Source organism: Rhinatrema bivittatum, chromosome 3 (genome assembly GCF_901001135.1).
Source record: "Rhinatrema bivittatum chromosome 3, aRhiBiv1.1, whole genome shotgun sequence".
NCBI classification, from domain to species: Eukaryota; Metazoa; Chordata; class Amphibia; order Gymnophiona; family Rhinatrematidae; genus Rhinatrema; species Rhinatrema bivittatum.
This window is the reverse complement of record NC_042617.1, coordinates 42,810,600-42,837,277: the sequence shown is the minus strand read 5'-3', so window position 1 is coordinate 42,837,277 and position 26,678 is coordinate 42,810,600. Positions and strand designations below refer to the sequence as shown.

Below are 26,678 nucleotides of genomic sequence, written 5' to 3'. Positions count from 1 at the left end.
GGCCATATGCACACATACTGTATAGGCTGCCGCATCATTTGTGTGAAAATTATCCTCTTAGCCTGATAATGCCACACCATTCTGGAATGCTTCCAGACCACCCCTGACATAGATAAGTTTTCAGCTGGTTAATGTCTTCTTGCTATGTCAGGGATGGTCAAACTGGCAGGATTTTCAAATCCCAGTGTTTGTTTGGGTAAACCTCAAATTACTGATATTAAAGTTAAATTGCTTATATTATTTTAGCATAAAATTAAACAGGGAAATTATAAATAAATTGATTGAGTTGCAAATAAAATAATGAAATCTCATGCTAGTCATAAGGGAATAAACTGGACCGCTGTTAAGTTGATACAGCCTATTTTGTGCAAGCAAAAAAAGGTTCTTGTGATCCGTCATCACAGTGAAGGGGTGTTTTGCTCCCGCCAAGAGGTGTTGCCATTTTTCGAGGCCGAGCTTGATGGCTAGAACAGAGGTTCCCAAACCTATCCTGGGGGATCCCCAGTCAGTCAGGTTTTCAGGATATCCATAATGAATATGCATGAGATAAAACGTGCATGCTAAGGAGGCAGTACATGCAAATTTATCTCATGCATATTCATTGTGGATATCCTGAAAACCCAAATGGCTGGAGGTTCTCCAAGACAGGTTTGGGAACCACTGGGCTAGAAGTTTTCGATCCCCAATGGTGTAATTTTTTTTGGCTGATGAGAGTTTTCTGGAGAAGAAGGAGCCAAGGCACAATTTGCCATCTGATGCTGCCTGAGAAAGAATTGCTCCTGCTCCAATAGAAGAAGCATCCAGCTCCAGGGAGAAGGGTCACTCTGGGTCTGGCTGATGAAGGATGGATGCCATCCCAAAGGCCTCCTTGAATAGTTTGAAGGCCCGGATGGCATCAGTGGGTCAATATTTAGGGGTTGCCCCTTTGTGAGTAAGGGCTGTAAGAGGAGCAGTCAGTGAGGAATAAATTGACAATAATAATTTGTGAAACCCAAAAACTAAGGCTTTGAGACCCATAGGATGGGGATAACCTCTGATGGCCAAGACTTTAGCAGGATCTATCTTCAGACCTTGTGCTGAGATGTAGCCTGAAAAGGGTTGTTCAGTCATTTCAAAGGAATATTTTTCCAGTTTCACATATAGCCTATTTTCACAAAGGCACTGAAATACTTGTGTATGGTGCTGTGCAAGGGTCTGCAAAAATGATTAGAATATCATCCAGGCCTTACCAGGACACAAGTCTTGAAAAGATCTCTGAAGACATCATTTATAGAAGACATCATTTATGAAGTTTTGAAATACTGTGGGAGCATTAAAAGTCCAAATGGCATAACCAGATATTCGTAATAACCATCTCTTTTATTAGATGCGGTCTTCTATTTATTCCCCTGTCTAGTCCTTATTAGATTGTAAACCCCACAAAGATCTAACTTAGTGAAAATTTTACCTCTCTGAAGTTGGTCAAACAGCTCTGAGATGAGAGGTAGTGGGTACTTGCTCTTGATGGTTATGGAATTTAGACCGAGCACGATGGAAGGAGTGGGCCAGATCTGTGGCCAAACCTAAGGTTCAGCAGGCTGAGAGTGAAATGGAGTCTAAGGTCAGGGCAGGCTGAGAGCAAGACACCCGAAGTCCAATCCGAGGTCAAAGCAGCGAAGAGTCTAATCTGGGACAGAAGCACCAGGAGACAGACAAGAACAGTGAAGACAGGAACAGGACAGGTCAAGACTCACAAGGATGACACCAGGAACACCACCAGGAGCAAACAGGAACGTACAGGAACATGCTGAGCAACTAGCACTACTGGAATAAGCAGAAGTGAAGAGAGTGAAGTGCAGCTGGGGTTTAAATCCCTTGGTTGGTTGATTTCATCACTCGGTGTCCTGGGGAAGATTCCTGCCACTGGGCCTAAAAAGATCAAAGTGTGATTGCAGCTGCACACTTGGAGGGAACATGACCGCAACTAAGGCATGGCGTTCCTGGCAGCGTCTCCAGGAGTGAGTGCGACTGGCTGCAGCATGGCTACCATGGTCAGCCAAACACAACAGGATAGCATCATGTTTTTTTTTTTAATATTGGTTTTCATATATTCAAAACAGCTCTGCCACGAGTATGGGACAGTTTTTTCCTTCTCTTTGGGATAGAGCAATTTTGCAAAATCACCTGCTGGAGAAATATTTTGAGATGACAATGTGAGAGTTTTTCCTTTCCAACTTTTGTCTGAACCTAAGGACCTCCCAAGCTCAGCATGCAACCCTCTCTAAACATCCCCACTTAGCAGTACCTGAACAGCATAACAAACGTGGTCCTGAAGTGCTTCTAAAATAGCAACACAACAAAAATAATTTTTTTAGGTTTTTTAGTTACTACTTAAAACAAAGATGGATTATTTGAAGGTTGTCCAGGAGCTTTGGAGACCACATACTTTCCACTCGTCATGTGATAGGGCCCCACGCAGGTCTCAAAAGGTCACATACATCAGCTCTTACGTTGGTCCTTTAAAGGTTATCTCAACCTGCAAACAATCCAGTTTTTCACAGAACCTCTACCACAACTAGAACTCTGCACCTCAAAAAACAAAATCATTGAGATCCCAGTTTGCTTGGGGTTTTTTTTGTACTCTGAATTTATATTTCGTCCTTAGGAGATTTCACAGTTTCCAGTTTATGAAAGGTCCTCCTGCTTAGCCACTAACACCGTTGTGAATTTATGGTGCATTGAGTTGTAACAGGTATCACGCTGATGAATGCAGGATAAACCAATGAAGGATGGATTTAGGGAAGGAGAATTTTTAACAAAACGAGAGAGCTGGCTGTAACAATAGGCAGATATTTTTTAACTGTAAAATATGGGGAATGTCATGTGACCTGTGATAAAATGTACTGGGGGCAAAATAGAGAGAGAAGAAAGGACCCAGAGAGGGTGCTACTGAGCCAAAAATAAGGTTATCGGCAATTTGGAAGAACCTACCTTTTGCAGCTGATGTAAGACCATAACCAAACTATAATGCACTCCTTGGAGAGAAATAGCTTAGAGACCACAATGGAGTCAGCAGTTTTAAAGATTTCGGATAAATTCAATCTCTGTTGGTTTTTTATAAAAGAAAGGTGCTTTCTCCAGGAAGACTTTTGAGAGCAGGATATTTCATCGGCCTATGTCTTGCACAACTTTTTTTTTTTATAGTAACCTTAGATTTATGAATGCTCATCTCCAATCATGCTTGTTGGAATAAACAGTTCCAGATTAAATTAGACAAAGCAAAGTGGACAAAAATATGTTTTAAAAGGATTCTATAAGTTATTTTTTTATATCAACTTATTGGATACAGACCACTGAGCCCTAATATGTCAGGAATATGTAGGAAAAGATGTGATATTTTGGCAATGCATTCTAAATAATAATTTGCAATAAAAGAATGTATTTAGGATGCTTTCTTTTATCATTGTTTTGCTATAAATGGAGACTTGCAGCATGATGGAATGAGATTTGAAGCCAAACCCTGATCCACCACACACAATGCAGTCCTACTGTATAACCTGGGCTTTTCGGACTTCTATGACAATTAGGTTGGGCATCCACTTAGAGGGCAATTTTCAAATGGATTGCAGTGGGTGAAAAGCGTTTTACCCACATTCATCGGCTTTCTGAAAATTACCCATCCTGTATGCAGGTGAAAGGACGCAAGTTATGCCACAACACCTGTACTTTTATGTGCATTGTAGTAGAGACATTGTTAGGGTGACGTTAGCTTGGAATAGAAAACTATGCACATGGAGCCCAGCTTTCATACCTATCCAAGGTACGGCATTTGTACACATACGTGGGCACACAGAGAGTAATGCTGCACAGTTTGTAAAATAGCCCATTTTTCTACTGCAGAACTACACGCATACGTTTCAGTATGCACATTGATCTTTTCTACCCATTTTATAAACATACGTACTCGAATTTTACATGTGAAATAACTGACACTACACAAATAAACACCCGGAATTAAACATGGAGGCAAGTATTTTATTAAGTATGTGTGAGTACTTGAAATCACCAGTTCACCCAGTCCTTTTCCAGTTTGCCTAGATCCTGTACCCTAGCTCCAGGGCCTGCCTGGAGTGGTCTGGAGCCGGGGAGTTTCCCACCCCATATGCTTCTTACCCCTTTCCCAGAGCCAGTGTTGACAGGCAAAAGCAATGCCCAGTTGCTCCCGCCCAGGTCCAGATGCTCTAAAAATGGTGCCGTCTGCCTGGGAGGATAGCACCACTTTAGCACCTTCCTCCATTTTGTGTGCCCATCCTATCTGTGCCTTCCTCTTGTGAGCCTGCTGCCATTTATAAAGTTCCAGGACCTGGCCAGGAGCAATTGGGCATTGCTCCTGCTCGATTCAATGCTAGATCCGGAAAGGGGGGGCTAAGAGGAGGCTGGGCTGGGACCTTCCTGGCTCTGTTACTTGTGAAAAACCTGTGCCCTGGCTCTGTTGGGGCAGGCCACAGAACTGGGCTCCAGTGCCCGCTAAGCCTCTGTGCCGGGGAAGACAACAAGGCTAGGGTCCGGCCTGGGACTACGCCTTGGTGCTGGGCCCAGCCTGAGGCTAGACTGTGGTGCAGGGCAGCCGGAGGCCTGTATTTATTTATTTTTTTTTTTTTAATGCAGTGAATATGAAACTACCCCAAAAAATCTGGATAGTTTTGTCAGGGTCTATTTTCAATTTGGAATTTGTTGTATTTCTTTTGCAATTGTTAAAAAAAATAATGCACATCTCTACTATACTTTCTACTGATGCCTTTTCCTCATCCTACGTCTCCAAATGTTACCCTGTTACAGCTCTTTAACCTCCACCTAATGTGCGTTAATTTGCTTTCACCCTGCTACACTTTCTTATTGGTCTGTATCAGCAGGGATTCGAACAGTGTGGTAGATGTGAACTTGCTGTAGATTGTGTTGAACGCTTTTGTGGGAAATGCATGTTATAAATAAGTGATGATGACAGGTGGAGGTGTAAAGGAATAGAGTGACGTTTGCTGGCTAAGGAACAGGAGTGACAGTGGTAAAAAGTGTGGGAGCAGCGGTGGTGAGAGCGATTTTTTTTTTTTTTTTACATGATTCCATACGCGCCACAGACGCAGAATTGCATCAGATAGGTGGCCCCTTTTACACTCGTTGACCCACCATGGAAGCCAATCACAACGACATAGTTCTGTCGGTCATTAAGGCTGTGCTGTTGGTATTTTTTTTTGCCTGCATGCGCTGGGCACCTCTTTGTTGCCTGTGCCAGGGATGCTGTGCTGCCGACCCGCGTTTGTGTGGTCCTTGCTGAGCTGCCTCTCTGTTTTCTCAGTAACCAGAGCCGGTGGATTTATGAACTTAAACTCAATAACTCTGCGGCAGTAAATTACAGGGAGTGGTGCTCTGGTTGTTCATGTGCAATCCTTTCCCCTCCTCTTATTCACCGGTTCTGCAAACGAAGAGTGACAGAGGCCAACACGCAAACCATCTTATCCCTGGCCAAAGCTGAAACGACGCAGCTCCATGAAAACAGAGTTATGAGGCTCGGATTCGTGAAAGTGGCTGTTGAATCCCTTTATCGTTATTATCGCTTTGCGGACACCCAAATGAAGAGAATTAAGCTTTTCATCCTGTTTCTAAACTTTAAGGGATCCCCAGCCTCTCTCCCTCCAGTTCTTTACTCAAACCTTACAAGAGAAGACCCTGCACTGAAAAACAGGCTGGTCCTCATTATGTCTGCAGATGTTAGCTGGCCAAAGCATTCCTCCTCTCTGGGAGCAACGCACTCTTGGCATCGTTAGGCTCTTTCCCAGGGTGCTGCATTTGTAGCTCATCCAGCCACGTGCAAAGCATTGTTTCATTTTTTTTTTTAAAATCAGGATTGTACCGCAACTGATTTGATATTGGCCTATTTTCGTAAACCGTTTCAGGCAGAGTGTATTTTTTTTTTTTTTTTTTTTTGCAGGCTCTCAAGTAGTAGCACCGCGCACTGGTGGATCATTTTTTAACGTGCTACAAATTCGCACAGCCATTCTCACGCCGTGATGCTTTCAAGCCGTGTTGCTTAGAACAGTGTCTCTCAGACTCTGTCTTTAAGCCTCCTTGAACCGGTCGGGTTTCTCAGAAGAGCCGCAAGGAGAAATATTTGCGTGGACTGGTCCGCAAACTGGAGTTAACTTGAATGGTGTGGGGTTTTTTTGTGTTTTTTTTTTGCTCTTTCCTTAAAATCCAGATCTATTGAGGATGGCCAGAGGACCAAAGTTAAGAACTGTTAGTCTAGATGTCATCGTTCCTTGCCTTTCGATCACGCTGGTGGCTATCATTTCGCCGCCGGTAACCCTTTCATGAAACGTTCAAAGGAGTTTAACACGTATCGCCGCTGCCCAGTATCTCCTCCAACAGGTTGTGGCGCAGAATGTTCCAACCTATAAGGGAGTGTGAAAAGTTAAATAGCCATTTTGTGGCTATTTGCATGACTATTCCATGAAAAATAATCTCAAGGAGACGGACAGACTTGCTACATTCTTGCGGGTGCAAATCACCATCCAAAGTTTTGCTCCAAGTTACAAAGGGAGGCAATATTTTAACTGCTTTCATTACTCATGAGAATTTTAAATCCATATATTTGTACCAGTTTTCAAAAGAAATGTATGTACGCATGCACATAACATAATATTGCTTTTACTTTGAAAATTACTCCAGGAAAAAAAAAGTATCTGCAGGTATATTTTTGTACCTGCTTTTTCTGTGGGAACTTTCCAATTGAAATAGGGAGCCCGACTTTCAACCGTATCCACGGTACTGCATTTGTGCACCTATGTGGATGCCCAGAGATGAATGCTAGCATTTTACAAACTGTGCGTTGGGAACTGTAGAGTTTATAAAATACCAGGGATTTGTACTCGATAAATAGGCGCATATGTTTCAGGAGGTTTGTGTATTTCCAATGCAAGGAAACCCATGTTTTCTCTGCCCGGTTTGTGCCTGAAGTAATCATGACACCGTGCGACTTAACGTGGAGAATGAAATGCGGAGGCAGGCATTTTATCACGCGTGCACGTATGCCATTTTGAAAATATTTGTGCCTGCACTTGGAATCACCAGTTCACCCAGTCCTGCTCCAGTCCACCCAGACCCTCTAGCACTTCACCTTGAAAGCCCACCAGTTCACCCAGACCTCCCATTGAATAACTGTAAATAAAGAATCCAAGTTCACTTTTGCGAGTCAAATTAGCAGATGTAAAGGGGGGGGGGGCTGTTGGCTTTGTGGGTTCATTTTAAATCGGGAGGGGGGTGGGGGAGATATGGGAGGGGGGAGCTATCAGCCCCACAAATTGCTTCATTTAAGGAGCAGAGAAGGAGGAATTAGGGACAGGGTGAGGGGGACTATCGGCCCCCCAGTTGGGGAGGAATGAATGGTGGTCGGTTTATCCATAGTAAACTTTTTATTTGGGCAGGTGGGAGGGTGAGCACTGGATGGCAAGATATAGTCCTGCTAGGGCAGTGCCTAGTTTTGGCCGGCCAAATTAAGCTCTTAGTGCTGAAAATCAGCACTAGGCAGCTAAGTTACTTTTCCTGACCTGATCCTGCCCCTTGCCTTGCTCCTAAATGTAGGCACCTAGCAAAAATAGCCCTAGTCAGTTTTGAAAAAGGCAAAATTAGGTGCCTAACTCTCAACATAATCTTGTAATTTGGCCTCTCCCTAAGACGGTAACTTTCAAACGGGCGCGCGGGTGCACGCCCAGAGAATGTATAACATGCGCACACATACATGCACATGTTAAAAAAAAAAAAATAGCCTAGGTGCCATGTATATGTGCTCCTAATTTTAAGCTTGTGCGCACCCAGCAACGTAAGTCGGCTCTGAGTGGTGTAAGTGAGGGAATTTTATAATAGGCGCGCGTCCACGCCAGGACCAGTTTGACCAGTTCGTCCACCAGATTGCTCAGCCTAGAGCTAGGTCTTCCATATCCCCCTGGTTCTTTAGCCTGCACTTCCTCCAGATACCCAGACCCCTTAAACACCTCACAGATGCCTGAAAATAGTTTTATTAAGACTTACACCTCCTCCATAGTAGAGGTAAAGTTACGTGGCGTTGGATCTGGACATGCCCCACCCTGGAACGCCCACACCATGCCCCTTTTTGGGCCGATACAAAATGTGCGCGGCACTTGCGCGAGCATTCGGGCGTCTTATAAACTCAGGTGGACACGCACTAGTGCCAGATGCGGGTTTTTAAAATTCACCTTTAAATAAGTTAATCAAAAAACTTCCTCCATAAATCAAGTTGGCTTTACACCCCCCCCCCTCCCTCCCAGTTCCATATTGGCTGGTATTTTAGAATTAAGGTAAAACCTAAATTGTAAAATTAATAATCTATTATTATAAGTCTTGACTAAGCATTAATAATGAAAGCCCCATTATCCAGTATGCATAGGTGAACAGACTATGCCAATTAATCAAATAAGCAGTTATACTACTACTGCTGCTACTACTGCTGCTGCTTAACATTTCTATAGCGCTACATGACATGTGCAGCACTGTACAAACGTACAAAAAGGCAGTCCCTGCTCAATAGAGCTTACAATCTAATAAGACAAACATACAGGACAAGAGACTTGGGGTATTTCATAAAGCAAAACAATGCTTAAAAAGAAAAAAAAATTAGTTAACAAGACTAAAAGCAGACAAGCAGCATAAGATTTAAAAGTGGTTTCAAAAAGGTGAGTCTTTAGATGGGATTTAAACATGGCAAGAGAGGTAGCATGACGCACCAGTTCAGGAAGATTATTCCAAGCACACGATGCAGCCTGGTGGAAAGCACAGAGGGAACTGGCAGTAGAGGAGACGGGCACAGATAGGAGTGACTTATCCGAGGAGTGGCGTGCACGAGGAGGGGTGTAGAAAGAGATAAGAGATGAGAGGTAGTGAGGTGCTGCAGAGAGAAGGCTTTTGTAGTGAGAAAGAGGAGCTTGAACTGTATGTAGGGAGCCAATGCAGTGCCTTCAGAAGAGGGGTTATGTGAGCATAGCGACTTTGGCAAAGGATAAGTCACGCAGCTGAATTTAGGACAGATTGCAGTGGAGAAAGATGGCTTGCCGGGAGACCTGTGAGGAGCAGGTTTCTATAGTCTAAGCAGGAGGAGATGAGAGAATGGATAAGGGTTCTTGCAGTGTGTTCAGAAAGGACAGGATGGATTTTGGCAATGTTATAAAGAAAGAAACATGTTTTAGCAGTGTTTAAAATCATGAGAGGTCTAGAACAGGTAAAAGTGAATCGGTAAATCCCTCTTTTGGATAATAGAAGGACTAGGGGGCACTCCATGAAATTAGCATGTAGCACATTTAAAACTAATCGGAGAAAGTTCTTTTTCACTCAACACATAATTAAATTCTGGAATTTGTTGCCAGAGGATGTGGTTAGTGCAGTTAGTGTAGCTGTGTTTAATAAAGGATTGGATAAGTTCCTGGAGGAGAAGTCTATTACCTGCTATTAATTAAGTTGACTTAGAAAATAGCCACTGCTATAACTAGCATCAGTAGCATGGAATAGGCTTAGTTTTTGGGTACTTGTCAGGTTCTTATGGCCTGGATTGGCCACTGTTGGAAACAGGATGCTGGGCTTGATGGACCCTTGCTCTGACCCAGTATGGCATGTTCTTATGGATATGCGTAATGAAGAAGAGAGAGGAGTCGAAGAGGACTCCTAGGTTATGGGCTGATGGGACCGGGATGATGACAGAAACAGAGAAAAGAGGAGAGGTGGGCTTGGGGGGAAAGAAAAGGAGCTCCGTCTTGGCCATGTTGAGTTGGACATCCAGGCAGTGATGTCAGACAGGCAGGCTGAGATTCAGTACGGGATTTCTGGTGAAAGGTCTGGTGTAGAAAGGTAGATCTGGGAGTCATCAGCATAAAATGGTATTGAAGGCCATGAGAGGAAATCAGAGCACCAAGGGAATTAGTATATAGTGAGAGGAGAAGAGTGCCCAGGATGGAGCCCTCAGGCACACCAATTGACAGTGGAATAGCAACAGAGGAGGAACCACCAGAGGAAATGCAAAAAGTGCGATGGGAGAGATAAGAAGAGAGTAGCATTCATCTTCCCAACGCCCCATGTGCTCTGTCTTCTATTTAAACCACCAGCGGCAGTTCCAGAGCTCTTCCTTCATAATATATGTTCAGTACGATGATGCAGTGCAAGTTCCCCAACCTATGGAAATCCCTGTCCCTCTGCTGTCACATAGTAAAAACAAAAAAACCCGCTCTGCTAGATTGCTAGATGCCAGTTAGTTGAGCTTTCCGATTGGTTGAGTGCTGGATAATGGGACTTTTAATGTACAAGGAAAATGGAGAAACATCTTGGTATTAAGAGAGCCTTTAGGTGCATAGAAAATAATTTTTTCCTTCTACTTTATGCACTTTACTGAAGTCTAGAAAAACCCAGATTGTAGTATATCGTATAGAAAAAGTGATTGCTTATTCCAAAAGTAAAGTCATAGAATCAACTTGCGATCACATTCAAACACATCCCTGCTGATTTCTCCAAAAACGCCAGCAATAATCAAACTTTCAGCAGAAAGTTGTCCATCTCTTCATCTGAGAAGTTTTTTTCCATTTAGCAAATAATAAATTGTCATGGACAAGAGTCTTGTCCTGTACTAAGGTCTCTGAGCCTGCACTTGCCAATCAGTAGCCAAATCTGCAATAGCCTGAGAACATTTGAGTAGCAACCATTCCAAATTGGTCAGGATGGACCACATAGCAGATAATTTTCAAAGGGACTTCAGCTGGTAAACAACAGTGTTTCATGTAGAGAAATAGCCTTTTACAAAATTGCCCACCCAATATGTAGTTCGTTACACGCACACACATACTTTTGGATTTCCAAAAGTCTGCACACAGATTTTCAAGAAAAGGTTCTGTGCACATTTTAGCAGGTGTAAGTATGTGTGGTTGGCTAATTTGCAAAGCATACTTATGTGCATAGGTTCACTTTGAAAAGTGGTGTAACTTATGCACGGTGTTGCAATATTATCCCCATAAGGTCCAGCGTAATGACAGATGTTCTGATGAGAACACTTTTCCATTCCTAATTGGCAGCCATAAATGTATTTGAGAAGGAGCTAACCAAGGCCTGGATTTATCAAAATGCGATAAGTATCACATGCGATAGCAAAAGGGGTGTGTTTTATGCAAATAGGTATTAGCACAAATTGTGATAAACTGTCTAAGTTAGCGCAAATTGCGATACATGCCAGACCTGTTGTATTTCCTGCATACAACCACTGGGGGACCATTTTTGAGAGGGAGGGAAAGGGAGAAGGGGAGAGAACTAGTGAGTAGGAGTGTGTGTGTGTGTGTAATATATATTTGAGAGCTTGTGTGTGAGAGAGAATCTGTGTGTGTGAGTGTGAGAGAGAGAATATCTGTGGTATGTGTGTGAGCGAGTCAGTGTATATGAATGTGAACATGTGTGTATGTATATGAAAGAGACTGTTTTGTGCGGCCCCCCTTCACTACTAATCCACAACAATCTCAGGGTGACTGAAAATCTAAAGTTCCCAGGTAAGGTGAGTGGAGGATTTTTAAAAATTCATATTAGTTTTAATTATTGGGTGCTTGATGTGTCTGCTGTTTTGAAATATATTTTTGGTATTTGGTAAATTAAAAAAAATGTAATATGTTTTATTATTGTATGTTCTATTTGTCAGCTGTTTTAAAATATTTATTCTTTTTTTTAGAATGTTTGATATTTTATATTTCTTGATTTTATTTATGAGGAATGATGATGGTTCTGTATTTCCACTTTTGCACTGCATACATTGTCTGGCTTGTTTGAGTAACCAATTCAGTTTTTGTCTGCACGATTTCATTTATATTTTATGGTTTCTTTATTCTGTATTTGGTATCTGTGTTCAGCATGTGACTGAGGAGAGGTATTCTGCTAGTGTGTAATTGCTGTTTAGGAATTTATAGCAGTCTGGCTTGTTCCGTTTTCCTAATAGGAGGTGTATTGGTGTTTTAGGGCCTGATGTAATATTTCCAGTGTTGACTTTTCATAGGTAGGATTGTTACTGTATATGCTGTTTTGAAATATTTTATTGAAGTTTGGGACATTTTTAGTTATTGGATATTCTATTTATTAATAGTTTTGAAATATGTATTCTTTTTATTAGCATGGTTTTCTATTCTGATTGTTTTCTATTTCTTGATTTTATTGTTTGTTGTGCCATTATTCTCTCCTAGCAGTCTTAAGAGAATCATTTGACCCTGAAAATTATTCTGCTATGCAATAAAATAGGACACCAACAGTGTCAGATCTGAAAGGACTTCAATTTTTGACAGGCTACCCTTTTCTCGCTTCATGATCATTTAAGTAATAATGGAGAATAATGGAGAATTATTTTCATTAAATAAACAAAGCTTTCTAAATTGCTCAGGTGCACTTGACTTGTAGTGCACAGATTTGAACTCAGCTTATAAAAAGTTGCACCAAAGAGAATGTTGGTGCACATAGCCTGTTAAAAATTGGAGGGGACATTGAACATCATCTTTGCTGCGCTGACAAGCAATGGCAAATCTTGGGGCAATGTTCCCTGCATGTGCACACAGGTCATGAAACAAGAGCACATGGGAAAAAGGGGTTTTGAAGAATTCTGCACACAAGTGCCTTTTGCTCACACAGCCCCCATAAAATTTAGAGAGAACATTTGTCTCTGGAAATTTAGGAAAACATGAACTCTGTCTCCCATAGGAATGCTCTGGAGGAATCTGACAGCTTGTACTCTCACTCCAGTGAACCACAAGAGGCAACTCTCCAGCGAAGGATAGGTCACCAGAAACCTTTCAGTTTATTCTAGGTCAGGGCAAAAAAACAGGTGCCCTGGTCAACCTCAAAGTGGAGCCTGCATGCTCAGAGGCTGGGGTGTTCTCTCTGAGCTGGCTGGTGGCTATATGAAACGGAAAGCTAAGGCACTAAAGGGGAATGAGCATGAAGCTGAGGCCAGTAACCACGTTCCTGAGGAAAATGACTGAGTCTTTGGAATGAAAGAGGGTAGCGGGAAATCAGGAAGCTGCTCCTGGCAATTTGAGCGCTGTAGGCTGTGCTGTGACTCCCTGACGAGGAAGATTCTGAACCTGCGTATGCATTTGAACCTGTCTGTCTGTATAAATGTAACCTGGAATAAGCTGACATGGCTTGGACAGACTAGGAGCACTGTGGATCTGATGTTTTAGAGATGCCTGGATTTATTACTGAGAACCAACTTTTCTATTGCTAAGTTTGAGTCAATGAAGATGAAGAGAACCTGTTTCCCTTATATTATGGATAGGAACATTTTGTTTTCAATTTATTTTATTTTTCCTTTTGAATTTTAGTGTTTTAACAAAAAAAAAAAAAAAGTCAGCTGAAAAATGACTTTTCCACAGATTTTTCTCTTGCTTGTTATAACAGTCATTTTCCACAGAAAATTTTGATATAGCACTGAATTTTACAGGAAAAATAAAATAAAAACTGAAAACAAAGGTCATAGTAACATAGTAAGTGACGGCAAAAAAATATCCAAGGGGTCCATCCAGTCAGAATAGCAAGTTATTTTGTTCTGTTTTGGGGGGGTTTTTTAGGGTAACTGCCGCTCCTTGCAGAATGTTGGGAATTATTAGAAAGGGAATGGTGAATAAAACGGAAAATGTCATAATGCCTCTGTATCGCTCCATGGTGAGACCGCGCCTTGAATACTGTGTACAATTCTGGTCGCTACATCTCAAAAAAGATATAATTGCGATGGAGAAGGTACAGAGAAGGGCGACCAAAATAAGGGCAATGGAACAGCTCCCCTATGAGGAAAGACTAAAGAGATTAGGACTTTTCAGCTTGGAGAAGAGACGACTGAGGGGGGGACATGATAGAGGTGTTTAAAATCATGAGAGGTCTAGAACGGGTAGATGTGAATCTGTTATTTACTATTTCGGATAGTAGAAAGACTAGGGGGCACTCCATGAAGTTAGCATGGGGCACATTTAAAACTAATCGGAGAAAGTTCTTTTTTACTCAACACACAATTAAACTCTGGAATTTGTTGCCAGAGGATGTGGTTAGTGCAGTTTGTATAGCGGTGTTTAAAAAAGGATTGGATAAGTTCTTGGAGGAGAAGTCCATTACCGGCTATTAAGTTCACTTAGAGAATAGCCACTGCCATTAGCAATGGTAACATGGAATAGACTTAGTTTTTGGGTACTTGCCAGGTTCTTATGGCCTGGATTGGCCTCTGTTGGAAACAGGATGCTGGGCTTGATGGACCCTTGGTCTGACCCAGTATGGCATTTTCTTATGTTCTTATGTTCTTACTCCATGCCTTCTGTTACAGATAGTAACTTCCGCTCTGTGCAGGTTACCCCCATGCCTTCTGTTATGGGTAGTAACTGCTGCTCCGTATAGGTTTACCCCCATGCCTTCTGTTACAGATAGCAACTGCCACTCCATGCAGGTTACCTCCAAGCCTTATGTTAAGGGTAGTAACTGCCACTCCATGCAGGTTACCTCCAAGCCTTATGTTAAGGGTAGTAACTGCCACTCCATGCAGGTTACCTCCAAGCCTTATGTTAAGGTAGTAACTGCTACTCCTTGCAGGGTATCCCCATGCCTTCTGTTACAGATAGTAACTGCTGCTCTGTGCAGTTTATCCCAGTTAACATAGGTCCCTAGTTATGAATACACCTTTTGTTAAACCAGAAGAGACCTATGTATAAAATCCTGTGCTTAGCAACCTGACACTCCATGAAGCTTCTCTCTTGATAAAAGGCTTGTCAAGACTGAAACTCACAACAGAACAGCTCTCAAATTTGGAAACCACTGCTGCTTGTTGGCTTATGTCTGCATCTGTACACCAGCCAGACCGCAGGAGGATAGGATGGCAATGGACCCCACCCAGGAATGCCTCCTCTCAATTTGACTAACAGTCTATGTGTTGTGGGACATGGGGAAAATGTTTATCTATGTAAATTGCTTTGTATATTGTCCTTATTATCTAAATGCTTATAAACCTCCTCACGACTGACAATAGCAGTATTTGTAAGTAAAGTAGTTGAGAAAGGCCTTAGTTTGAACAGATTTATTCTTCCTGTTTAAAAAAAAAAAAGGGGACGTTTATTGCATCTGTTTAGAGCTGCTTCTGTTTCTACTAATCTGGGTTCAAGATTATCGGAGACAAATTAATACCATTACTTACCCAACACACTTAAGGAATTGAATTTAGACTCAAAAGTAGTACTAGGACTGCCACTTAGCAGGGATACGTTTTTTCACCTCTATGGGATATAGTAGAGATTAAATTTATAGAGCAGACTAATTCCCATACATTTGTATCTAAATCATTATCCGCTGGATCAGAGGCTATAGGATTTTGTATAAAAATCAATACATTATTATACAGCAAAAATGTAACTTGCAAAGTTGACATTATGCCTTATTGCATTGGGTCTCAGCGAGCGACATGAAAGAAAACAGCAACGGTAGCATGTCTGTCTGATGGGCTCCCCCCCCCCCCCTGTAAAAGAAACTGCTGATATCACAGCGTTTCTCCGGACTCCAGACGACGGCACGCTATGGAATAGCTGAACTCAAGCAATAAAGATTGGGCCAAAGTTAAAATGTTCTAGTAGGCCAGTCCATATAAAACCTCCATTCAGCTAAGTCAAAATCTTTCCTCATATCCACAGTCATAATTCCAAAAAAATGTCCGAGGTCCTCTGCAACCAAATCAAGAATGTTCCGCAGCTTTCTTAAGAATTAGCACTCATATATCTGTATGGAATGAGCCTGGTTCGATCCAGATGAACTATAGTGTGAATTACCTTTTTGCCAATATGGTAGCGCCAGCATTCAACAGTGAGATTGGATATTATGAGAAACAGTCGAGGGGATTCCTACCTTTCTTTTTAGCATTAGTGCAATTAATGCACACCTCATTGATTTAGGAAGGTCACCCCGATTGAAACTATAGTTGCATACATTTAATAATTTTGGGAGAAGCTCATTTTTGTATTTCTGATACCAGGAGATTGGAACGCCACTCATTCCGGCACATTTTCCTTTGGCAATGAATCTCATAGCATTACTAATCTCTACCAAAGTAACGTGTATTACGTCTAGAGACCCTTCGTTTAATGGAGTCAAAGGTTTACTTGGAATTTATGATAAAAAAAAGGCTCTAATCATTGCTGCTTTTTCCATATCTAGACTTGTGTACTGCCTAGGAAAAGGATTTGCAGGAACTACTAATCTCACTAGAAAAATCAAATTTCCCTCAGATCATTTTTGTCTTGTCTACAAATTATGGCTGCTGTTCTATTTTTATTAGATATACACACCGCTTGTCAGATTTATTATCCTGTTCACAGATCTTTTTATCTTTTATTGCAAACAGTTTTTTCACCGACATCTGCATTCGGCATTGCATATTTTGTTTGCAAAGAACATAAGAAATTGCCATGCTGGCTCAGACCAAGGGTCCATCAAGCCCAGCATCCTGTTTCCAACAGAGGTCAATCCAGGCCACAAGAACCTGGCAATTATCCAAACACTAAGAAGATCCCATGCTACTGATGCAATTAATAGCAGTGGCTATTCCCAACACTGAAACCAATTTGTTATTCTCATGTTTATTCTCTCTAATTTGGCAATTTTTAATAAATATTCCAATAGATTTTCAATCAATAATGTGAAATTGCATGCCCTTGTAGCACAGCTTTGTGCACGCTCCAGCGTATGACATTCTGTGCATTCATTGGGAGTAAATGTCCCCAAATTACAAATCAATAGTCCTGCAAGACCACCAAACCACGGTATGTGTTGGGGCAATCTGTGATGACATCTAGCATAAGCTCGTGAAATAATAAGACGAAGTTAGGGAAGAGAACACAATTAACTGGGGCTGCCAACTGTCTGTTGTTCAGCCGGCCTGGCCGTTTTTTTTTTTTTATCTGGCCAGGCTGGAGAAAAGCTGTACATTATGGTTCCTCTTTATTTTGCTGCCCAGAATTTCTACTTTTGTTCTTGCATGTGTTGCTGCTTAAAAAGCTGAAGTGGTCTGGGCCTACCAGTGCCAATAAACCCACGGCACGGTTTCCAGCTGTGGCAGAAGCTGGCTGGTTTTAAGCCCGTGCCATTCTATCACGGATGTCCTACTGATCAAGTCAATTAACGTGCTCTTTTTTTTTTCTTTTCTTTGCAGATCCTCAAATCCAAAGACTTAACATCACCCACACAGCGTTATATTGATAGCAAAGTAGTGAAAACAAGAGCAGAAGGGGAATGGCTGTCTTTTGACGTTACGGAAGCTGTAAATGAATGGCTCCGTCACAGAGGTGAGAAACGGCACTTATGGAATCATTAGCAGAAATGGGACCGGCCCAGAATTTGAGGCTAATGTATTTCAGCTAGGGTTATGTGATGTGCTTTAGATGTTTTGATTCCAGCTTACCATGTGTGATTTCTGCAGCAGATGTGCCAATTCGAAGGTCTCCTAAAAATGAATAAGTGGAAAGTACCCAGTGCTCTTTATTGTCGCTCCTTATTTTCTCCAAGTGATATTTCGCCATTCTGGAAATGAGTAGCAAAATTTGTCACGTATGGATCATGAAATATGAACCTGCCAGCCCGTGAGCTAGTATTCATTTAGGATTTCATTCACTATTTCTCAGGGCATGGTTTGAAGGAGACTTCTGAGTGTCATGTAGTGATTCCATCCATGAGTGTTTTTATTAAGAGTATTCGGAGTAGGGCCGGCTGCACTGCCGCTGGAGTAATTCCCAACCCCCTTTCCTTCCCCCGCCCCCGTCTGTGTGTGTGTCTCAGCCCATGCCTTCCGGGATTCCCTGCTCTGTGCTGGCCTCCTGCAGCCTCTTCCATCCTCCTGCGTTCCTCCGTGCTCCATTCTGGCTGCCTCACTTCCCCTTGCCCAGCTTTGCATGTTGGTTAGGGACTGCATGATCTCTTGCAGACCTCCCAGGGCGAGCTCCAGCCAGCCACGCATTCCCAAACCAATGTCACTGCTTGCCGGCGTCATCCTGTGTCAGCGCTGTGCATGCACTCTGACTACCTGGGGAACAGACACAATGCTTTTTATAGAGAGTAGAGCAGCTTTATTTATTTATTTACATGTATCGCTCACTTAATTGCCTTGACAGTCTGTGAGTCCCAACTACACTAAAAAAAAAATACAAAGCCACATCTTTTCGACTTAGTAGTGATTTGTTCTAACACCCTGATCATTCATGTTTTACAGACAGAAACCTTGGATTTAAAATAAGTTTACACTGTCCATGCTGCACCTTTGTACCGTCAAATAATTATATAATCCCAAACAAAAGTGAAGAGCTAGAAACCAGATTTGCAGGTAAGACGGTTTGCGTTGTTCTTCAGTGCTCTGCCATGAAAAGCTGCCCTAACAGCTGACTATAGAGTAGTGTTTTCTGATTGATTTAGAGCAAACAAAGTCGTAGCAGATCGGTGGTATTCACTGATGGTCCTTGAGAACCACAAATCTTTCAGGATATCCCATATGAATATGCATTCAGTTTCATACAGTTGAAAGAGAATTCATGCAAATCTGTCTCTTGAATATTTCAGTGGGAATATCCTGGAAACCTCACCTGTTTTGCTGCCCTCGAGGATTGGAAGTGAATACCACTGTAGTAGATGTATATTCCATTATCTTTGGCTTAAGCCACTAGTGAAAAGAGGTCACAAAGTCTAATTAGTAATTTTATCTATTTTTCCTGTACTAAATGGCATGTCAGCTTCTCTCAGCCACTGCCCTATAGTTGTCCAGGGTTATTCCTTGCCATAGATCCTAATCCCTTTATTTCAATAAATCTGTTAGATATACATTTACCCTTTGAGAGAACTTAATCCAAATCTAATGGTTCACAATCAGAAATTATGGTTTGTTGCCCAATAGGATTGCCTCTCTTAGTCCGGTTCAACATCTAAAGAAAAAATTGTTTATGGATTCAAAGATTGCAAACCACTTTCAGAGGCAGGAAGAGGAAAGGGAAGGCAGAACTAAACCAAACTCCTCTCTGTATAATTTTCACAGTTTGTACGTTGTTTATCAGATCCCTAAGCATTCTGAATTCCTGCACCTTGAAATGTTATATCCCTTCCATAATACTCCAAGGTTCTCATTAAGAGTTAAAGAATGGCATAGTTTAGGACCTGTTTTCCTAAACTTGTTTTTCCCATTCTGTGTCTATGGGGGAAAAAACAGGCCCTTATTATTGTTTTCATTTGTGTAACGCTCCAAGGCATACAGAGCGCTGTACAAACACACATAAGAGACCGTCCCTCCTCTATGGGCAGTCTAGTCAAGTTACACATAGAGGTTCTAGGAGCTGTCTTACGTAGAAAAAGAGTTAATGTCAAGAATGCCATGTGCAGGAAGAATTAAGTGGATTTAATGTTTGAGTTGGTTTGCTGGGTGCTAAAAGTTGGCGAGGGAAGAGGAGGTAAAGAAGAATAATGGAAGTGCAGGAAGAGGAAGGAGGGAGGGTTCATTTAGGTTGATTCAAATCTTTTAGAGGTGAGGTTGGAGACCTCCTCAATTAAAACTGTGTCCTATCTAGATTATATAAACAAAGCTACCATTAGGGTTGATGAGGTTATAACACCGAGCAAGCAGCAAATTAGCATTGGTACAGGACTAGAGAAGGCCAAAAGGTGGTCAGAGGAAAACAATGCAATTCCACAAAAATAGCTGTTGTATCCTAAAACCTAACTCCAGGGTTGAACGTAAGAAGAGGCTTGTGAAGAGTTCTAGCCATAGTAAAGGCTTTGATCTCAGATCTGCACCCTGGCCCTTGAATGGAGCAAGATGGGTTATTGGGAATAGTTGATACAAGCTGTAGGGATGTATATTGACTGATACATTCAAAAGAATCTTTGAGATTTTTTACCCAACATAACATGCCTTTAGTTTTTGCATGAATTGTGATCTTTTTATGGAACATATTTTACATTCTACAAAGTTGGTGGACTAAGAGAGCAAATCGTTGGGTACAAAGTGCCCTCAGAACCATATTTTTTGCTATTAATTAACTTGCTTCTGTTTTCCTACTAACTACAACTAGACAATCATTTGTTCCCTCAAGTCATCTGTAAAAACTGACTTTTCTTCTGGAAACATTCTGACAGACACCCCCCCGCACCCCCCAAATTCTAAAAAACAAGGAGTTATGTTTCAACCACAGACGATGTTAAGGGGAGAATTCTGAAAATCTGTAGATACACTCATTGTACAGAGAGACTTGATTCATCTCAAAAAAACAGTGAAATGGACCTGGAAGGACGGGTGTTAGCATTTAACACCTTATCTCGGAATGAGGAGCTGAATCTCTGTGTACAATGGAGTATTGATGGCATCTGAGAATCATATTGTTAAGAGTTAGAATAAGACCTGCAATGGGGCATTTATAAAGTGTTCGGGGTGTTGGCGAATGCATCCCTGAGGTTCTGAAGTTCGGTGATGACTTGCAGTAGTCCTCTGTGCCACAGCACGTCTGTTAGGAGTTTACTCGCACTGCATGCTTGGATTTCGTTCAGCTTTCTTAAGAAGCAGGAACTACAAAAGCACCTATGCAATGGGTAGAAAATCAGGACTGATTCATCCTCTCCCTATAGAAAAGGGAACCCTACTTAGTAATCGCCATCACTTTGCTTTTGGCAAAATGGTTTTGTGCCTGCTTTTCTGTGTGATCCTCTGTTTCCCTGTGTGAGTTGCTGACACGGCCATCGTGTTGCTGGGTTTCCGCTAACTCATTCCTTTGCAGTCCTAATACACTGCAAGATATGAGAACTTGTTACTCAACCCTGCTTTCCAATGGTAAATTGAACCCCTTCTTGAGGTGCACAGACTAAAGAAAAAAGACTCACTTTCCCCTCTCCCAGACTCTGCTACTTCATTTCTCATTGCATAAATCAATCATTGTATTGCAGCAAATATGCACTAGTGTATATCATTTTATTGCTTGAGCTGTTGCTAATTTTCTTTCATGGGGGATGGGAAGAGCATAAGACTGTTTACAATTTCTTGTATGATTATAAACTTCAGGTTTAAAATGCATTTATTTATTTATGCTTATTGGTCAGGGAAGGCCAATTTCGAATTAATTTACCTGGGTAAGTAGCAATTTACTGGGGTAAACTGGCCTTTCTTAAAATTGAACTCCTCTGCCCGGCTAAAAATATGCGTGGGGTTTCCACCCTGTATGCGCTTTTAGCCATATTAAAAAAACAAAAACAAAAAGGCATCTCGGGGGGCATTTTTAGGTTCTGGGGAGTAAAACAGTGCATGCATATTCACTGATTTTTTAAAATCTCTGCGTGCTCTTTTGCCCTCGCTCGGCCGCCTGCATAATTAGCGGGTGCAAAGCACGTAGGTGCTTTTAGCATGCTGCTAATTGTCAAATGGAAATGCCACAGGTGGTTTCCCTTTGAAAGTTGGCCACAACGTATGTGAGGCTGGAAATGCCCATGTTCATTGCGAACAACATGGGCTGCTCAAAATAGTCCCCTCCATTAACCATGCTTTACAATTCCAAACGTTTTAATCATCTTAACATATATCAATAGTAAACTTGTCTCCATAGCCCTGGAGTTCTTCTGGCAATGAGATTTGCTTTTTTAGTCTTTTTTTTATTTTCACATAAATATTGGTTTGCAAGGGTTATGTGAAAGAGCCATAGATATAAAATCAGGTTTGTTCAAATCGACTTTCACAGTAAAACTATGACAGGTCCCATTATGGGCAAAGAAGCTCCCCGCTTTGGCTCCTTATTGTGCCTGCTTTGAAAATGACTGCATGGTTTAGGAAGTGGAAATTGCATGAAGGGGTGGGAGATGCTACCCGCCCACCGTCGGCAAGTGATTTGGATTGATGAAGCACCCAATGCTCATTGCTGAAATGTATTTTTTGAAGGTATTGATGACTCCTACATGTATTCCAGTGGTGATCTGAAAACGTTACAGTCCAATAGGAAAAAATACAGTGGGAAGAGCCCACATCTTCTGCTAATGTTATTACCCTCCTACAGACTTGAGTCACAACAGTCCAGCCGACGGAAGAAACGAGCGCTAGATGCTGCCTATTGTTTTAGGTAAAATTATATTTTCAGCTCTGACTTTACTTATAACTTTGTTAGCTTTACTTTGTTGATACTAAGATATTTTAATGCAGAGTGCACTAAAATATTGGCCAATTAGAACTCGCTGCATGGGTGAAGCTGGTGGCTCGGCTGGTAAGTGCAGTGCGCTGCCATGTGAAAGGACCCCCGTTGGATCCCCAGCTGAGGTCTTCCGCTCTACAGGTCTGCTGTGTCTGGGGATGCTGCAGAGGCAGAATTCATCCCCTCCCCTCCCTGGGGGGTAAAGAGAGTCATGGTCATTGCTTATGGGTGATGCGCCCTTAACTAGATTCAGGGCCCATGATTGCAGGGTTCTGGAGGGATCCCTGGGTACATGGGCCCCTGGTCCAGGACCATCACTGCAATGACCAGACTTAAATGTTCAGGTGGGGAGGAAATATAACAAAAAAGGGAGAAAAACCATCCCTGGGTAAATTGTGAATGAAGGCTTGTTTCATTGGGTCTCAGCCCTGGTTCTGACTGAGCTTGGAGGTCCAAGGAAGCAGGAGGAAACTGTAGGGTCAGAAAATGTACGATTGGTGCTCCTGCTGTAAGACACTGAAACAAGATTATAATGCATGTGTTAAATAGGATAGTTCACAATTGCTTTATAACTTACTGTTTCAAGCAGTGTTTTCATTATAACCAGAGATGTCAGAATGCACGCACAGTACGGATAGAATTGTTATCATTGCAGTACCTCCTGCTCACAATGGATGAGAAGGGCCTTTCTTATGTCTTGTTATATCCCATTCATAGCAGCTACAATATTAAAGCATATCCGTTTTTTTCAGGAGACTGCTCCAGTTTTGGCTTTACTGCATTGCCTTCTTTGTAGTCCTGCTTTTCGTAAGAAAATCATAATTACAGGGCCCTGCATACAGTGGGGATAAAGCCAGGACTGGATTAACCTGTTCCAAAAAGATAGAACCAGTTGGCCTCTCTGACTTGGCCCTTAAAAAGAGAGAGGCAATAGGAGACCCGAGGAGTTATTTAGGGCAAATTCTTCTACAGACTTAGCCCTCCTAGTGGACAGTATTAAAAATTACTGTGGAGTAATTTTCTTTAGGGTTCTTTCAGCTTTACAGAACTGCATTTTCCTTTCTTTTTCTTCTTTTCTTTATTTTTTTTAATCAAGACTCAATAAACACTTCAAAATTATACTTTAGCATTGCTTCCAATGCACGTGTTAAAATGAACTTCTTCTTTTATGTATGGGCTGTGACGATCCATTCTCAAGTTAAGTAGACTGCTGTATATCCTGGCAGCTTGTTAGTCTGTGGCAGAGGCAGAAATCCGAAAATCAGTTGAGAGGGCAAACCAATGGCTCAGTAGTAGTACTCTGCACATCGCTGAGCCTGGCTCAGGATGCTTAGAAGCCTGAGAGGAAGCAATCCCAACCATTGTGCAACAGTGACGTCTAATAGTCAAATTCAGGGTACACGGGTACCGAGTTTTAGTGGAAACTGCAATCCATGGCCTCCTGGCTGAATCATCATTGAAATGGTTGGGCTGGATAGAGAGGAAGTAGCAGATGGGAGGGGAAGCTTAAAACAGAGTAAAAACCATGGACCATGAAGGAAGACTAATAGTACCATAGCTACAACAGTGACTGGTTTCAACTGAGCTGAAAGGCAAAAGACATCAAAAAAGAAAATCAGTTGATACAATGCAGAACAATTTGTCATCGTTGTTGTGGTCAAAGGCCACAGAGGCCTGATGCAGTGATGTTTGCATAGACAGCCATCTCCCACACTAATCTGTTGAGAGGTATCCAATAAAAAGAAAAGTACTCCAAGTGCCTGTAATTAAAAACTCACCTGAGCTAAAAGATTCTAACTTATCCCTATCAATTAAAAAGCAGAATGAAAATACAAACAAAAAACACATTTTCAAATGTTTGTATACTAGTGCCAGAAGTCTAAGAAGTAAGATGGGAGAATTAGAGTGTATAGCAGTGAATGATTACCGGTACATAGACTTAATTGGCATCTCAGAGACTTGGTGGAAGGAGGACAACCAATGGGACAGTGCTATACCGGGGTACAAATTATATCACAATGACAGAGGAGCACCTGGGAGGCGGGGTGGCACTTTATGTCCGGGATGGCATAGAGTCTAACAGGATAAACATGCTGCATGAGACTAAATGCACAATCAAATCTTTATGGGTAGAAATCCCTTGAGTGTTCGGGAAGACTATAGTGCTAGGGGTATACTACCATCCACCTGGTCTAGATGGTGAGAGGGACAGTGAAATGCTAAGAGAAATTAGGGAAGCTAACCAAATTGGTTGTGCAGTAATAATGGGAGATTTCAATTACCCCAATATTGACTGGGTACGTGAAACATCAGGGCATGCTAGAGAGATAAAGTCCCTGGATGGAATAAATGACAGCTTTATGGAGCAATTGGTTCAGGAACCAATAAATGAGGGAGCAATTTTAGATCTAATTCTCAGTGGAGCACAGGATTTGGTGAGAGAGGTAGCGGTGGTGGGGCCACTTAGCAATAGTAATCATAATGGGCTGGATTTTAAAACCCTTACGCGCGCCAGGCCTATTTTCTAAAGGCCCGGCGACACACGTAAAGCCCTGGGACGTGTCTAAGTCCCAGGGCTTTACAAAAGGAATGGTCCTGGGGTGGGGCGGGATGGTCCGGGGGCAGGGTGGGGGCGAAGCCAGAGGCCTCCGGCACAGCAGCCATTTGCCGCTGTCTCGGAAGATCGTGTGCCGGCAGGCTGCCGGCGCGTGCATCTTGTGCCTACCCGGAGGCAGGCACAAAAGGTAAGACAGGTCGGGGGGGGGGGGGGGGGTTAGAATAGGACTAGGGGGCCATCCAGTGCTTCTACCATGTGACAGGGGCCAGCCAATGGCACGGATACCCTGTCACATGGTAAGGGCAAAGGCCATCGGTGCCATTTTTATTAGTGGCAGCCGAGGGCCCGAGAGCGGGAGATCGCTCCCGGGACCCCCACTGGACCACCAGGTACCTGTAAAAAGTTTTTTGGGGGGTCGGGAGGGTGGTGGAAGCTAAGGGATTAGTTTTAAAGGGTCGGGGTGGGTTTAGGGGTTATTTTTGTGTGCCGTTTTTCCCGCCCTCCCCCAAAATGATAAGAGAACCCCCACGAACAATTTTGTGGGGTTTTCCTATTGATTTCGGGGAGCCCCCGATTTCTGACGATTTTGAAAATATCGTACGATATTTTCAATCGTCAGAAGCCCGATTCACATCCCTATTCACTATTGCTGAATTGGTGACAGATGCACACTGGGGGCTTTCTGCTTTCCATGGATTAACAAACGGAGAGTAGACTGATGAAAATTCATCAGATATTTCAAAAAGGTTTCGAAAAATCTGGCAAGTTGTAGGTGATAACTATAAAAATCTGACACAATTTGTCTAACTAGTAGTTATATAGGTAATAATTTACCAGCCTGCAGGTAAGTTCTGACAAATTAAAAAGTTCAGTGGACATTTTCTGCATTCATCCCAGAGACTAATAAAGGGTTCTGTCTCCAGGAAGGAGGATTTAATTAGGAGCTGAACAAGGAGAGACCAGAAGAACAACAGAGCAAGAGAGAAACCGAGAGAGTATGTTGAGTTTATTGGTTTCAGTATGTGTCATGCTTGGTTAGTTTTATTATTTTGTCTTATTTTTTAGGTATTACCTTTTGCTTTTTTTTTTTTTTTTTTTTTTTTTAGGAAGGTTAGAGGAGGGAATTGTTCCTGCAGTGGTGAGGAGTAGGAGGCCCACTGGTTGTTTTTCCTCAATCCCCCACAGATTTCCCCAGTTGCCATGACCAAGAAAAAGCCATCATCTCCACTAGTGCTTGTCACTGCAGTTGAGGAGGAAGTGGCTTCTGGGCCAAGTGGTCAGAGTCTTTATTGGTGCAGCATGATTGGGAGAGAGTGGAGGAGGAGGAGGTGCAGAAGGAGAGAGAAGTGGTAGTGGAGATGGAGATAGAAGAAACAGAGAGGGGAGGAACTGCCCGCTGTTGGAAAATCCTGGGCAGTGTGCAGACCTCTGCTGCCTTTTGGCGCAGAGAGTTTAATGCTGCTATCCATTGGGGATGGAGTGCACATGCCTAGGGATGATGCCTTCAATTGCTCACATCAATCCGCATCACTTAAGGCTTGCAGTTCTCAACCCAGTCCACAGGACACACCCAGACAGCACTGGTAAACACATTTCTGGGAACATTTTGTTTCCTCCACAACCTTCAGTGAAACAAGTAGATTTTAAGAAGCTGAACCCAAATATGCATTTATTATGTCTGTATCACGTACTGTTTGCCAGAAAAGTGTGATATACATTAAGCATTGTTACGTGTCTGTAGCAGCATAAGCTATAATGACAATGTTGGCACCAGAAAACAAAGCTAAAAATGTTTGGCCGCAGATTTTCATTTGTAATCACTGTCTAACGTTTCGTGGATGAGAGTCCAACAATGATCTTGAACCAGACTGGAATCCGCCTAGATGGGTTTGCGTTCAACT

At 42.3% G+C, this 26,678-nt stretch overlaps 1 protein-coding gene across 1 annotated transcript in view; it reads left to right on the top strand.

Annotated features, from left to right (window-relative positions):
• Nucleotides 1-26,678, top strand: part of TGFB2 (transforming growth factor beta 2) — a 176,420-nt gene that overhangs the window by 125,836 nt on the left and 23,906 nt on the right. The window contains exons 3-5 of the mRNA XM_029593183.1: nucleotides 17,231-17,363; nucleotides 18,284-18,394; nucleotides 21,974-22,151. Coding sequence (XP_029449043.1) covers nucleotides 17,231-17,363; nucleotides 18,284-18,394; nucleotides 21,974-22,151 — 422 coding nt within the window. The remainder of the gene's footprint in view (nucleotides 1-17,230; nucleotides 17,364-18,283; nucleotides 18,395-21,973; nucleotides 22,152-26,678) is intronic.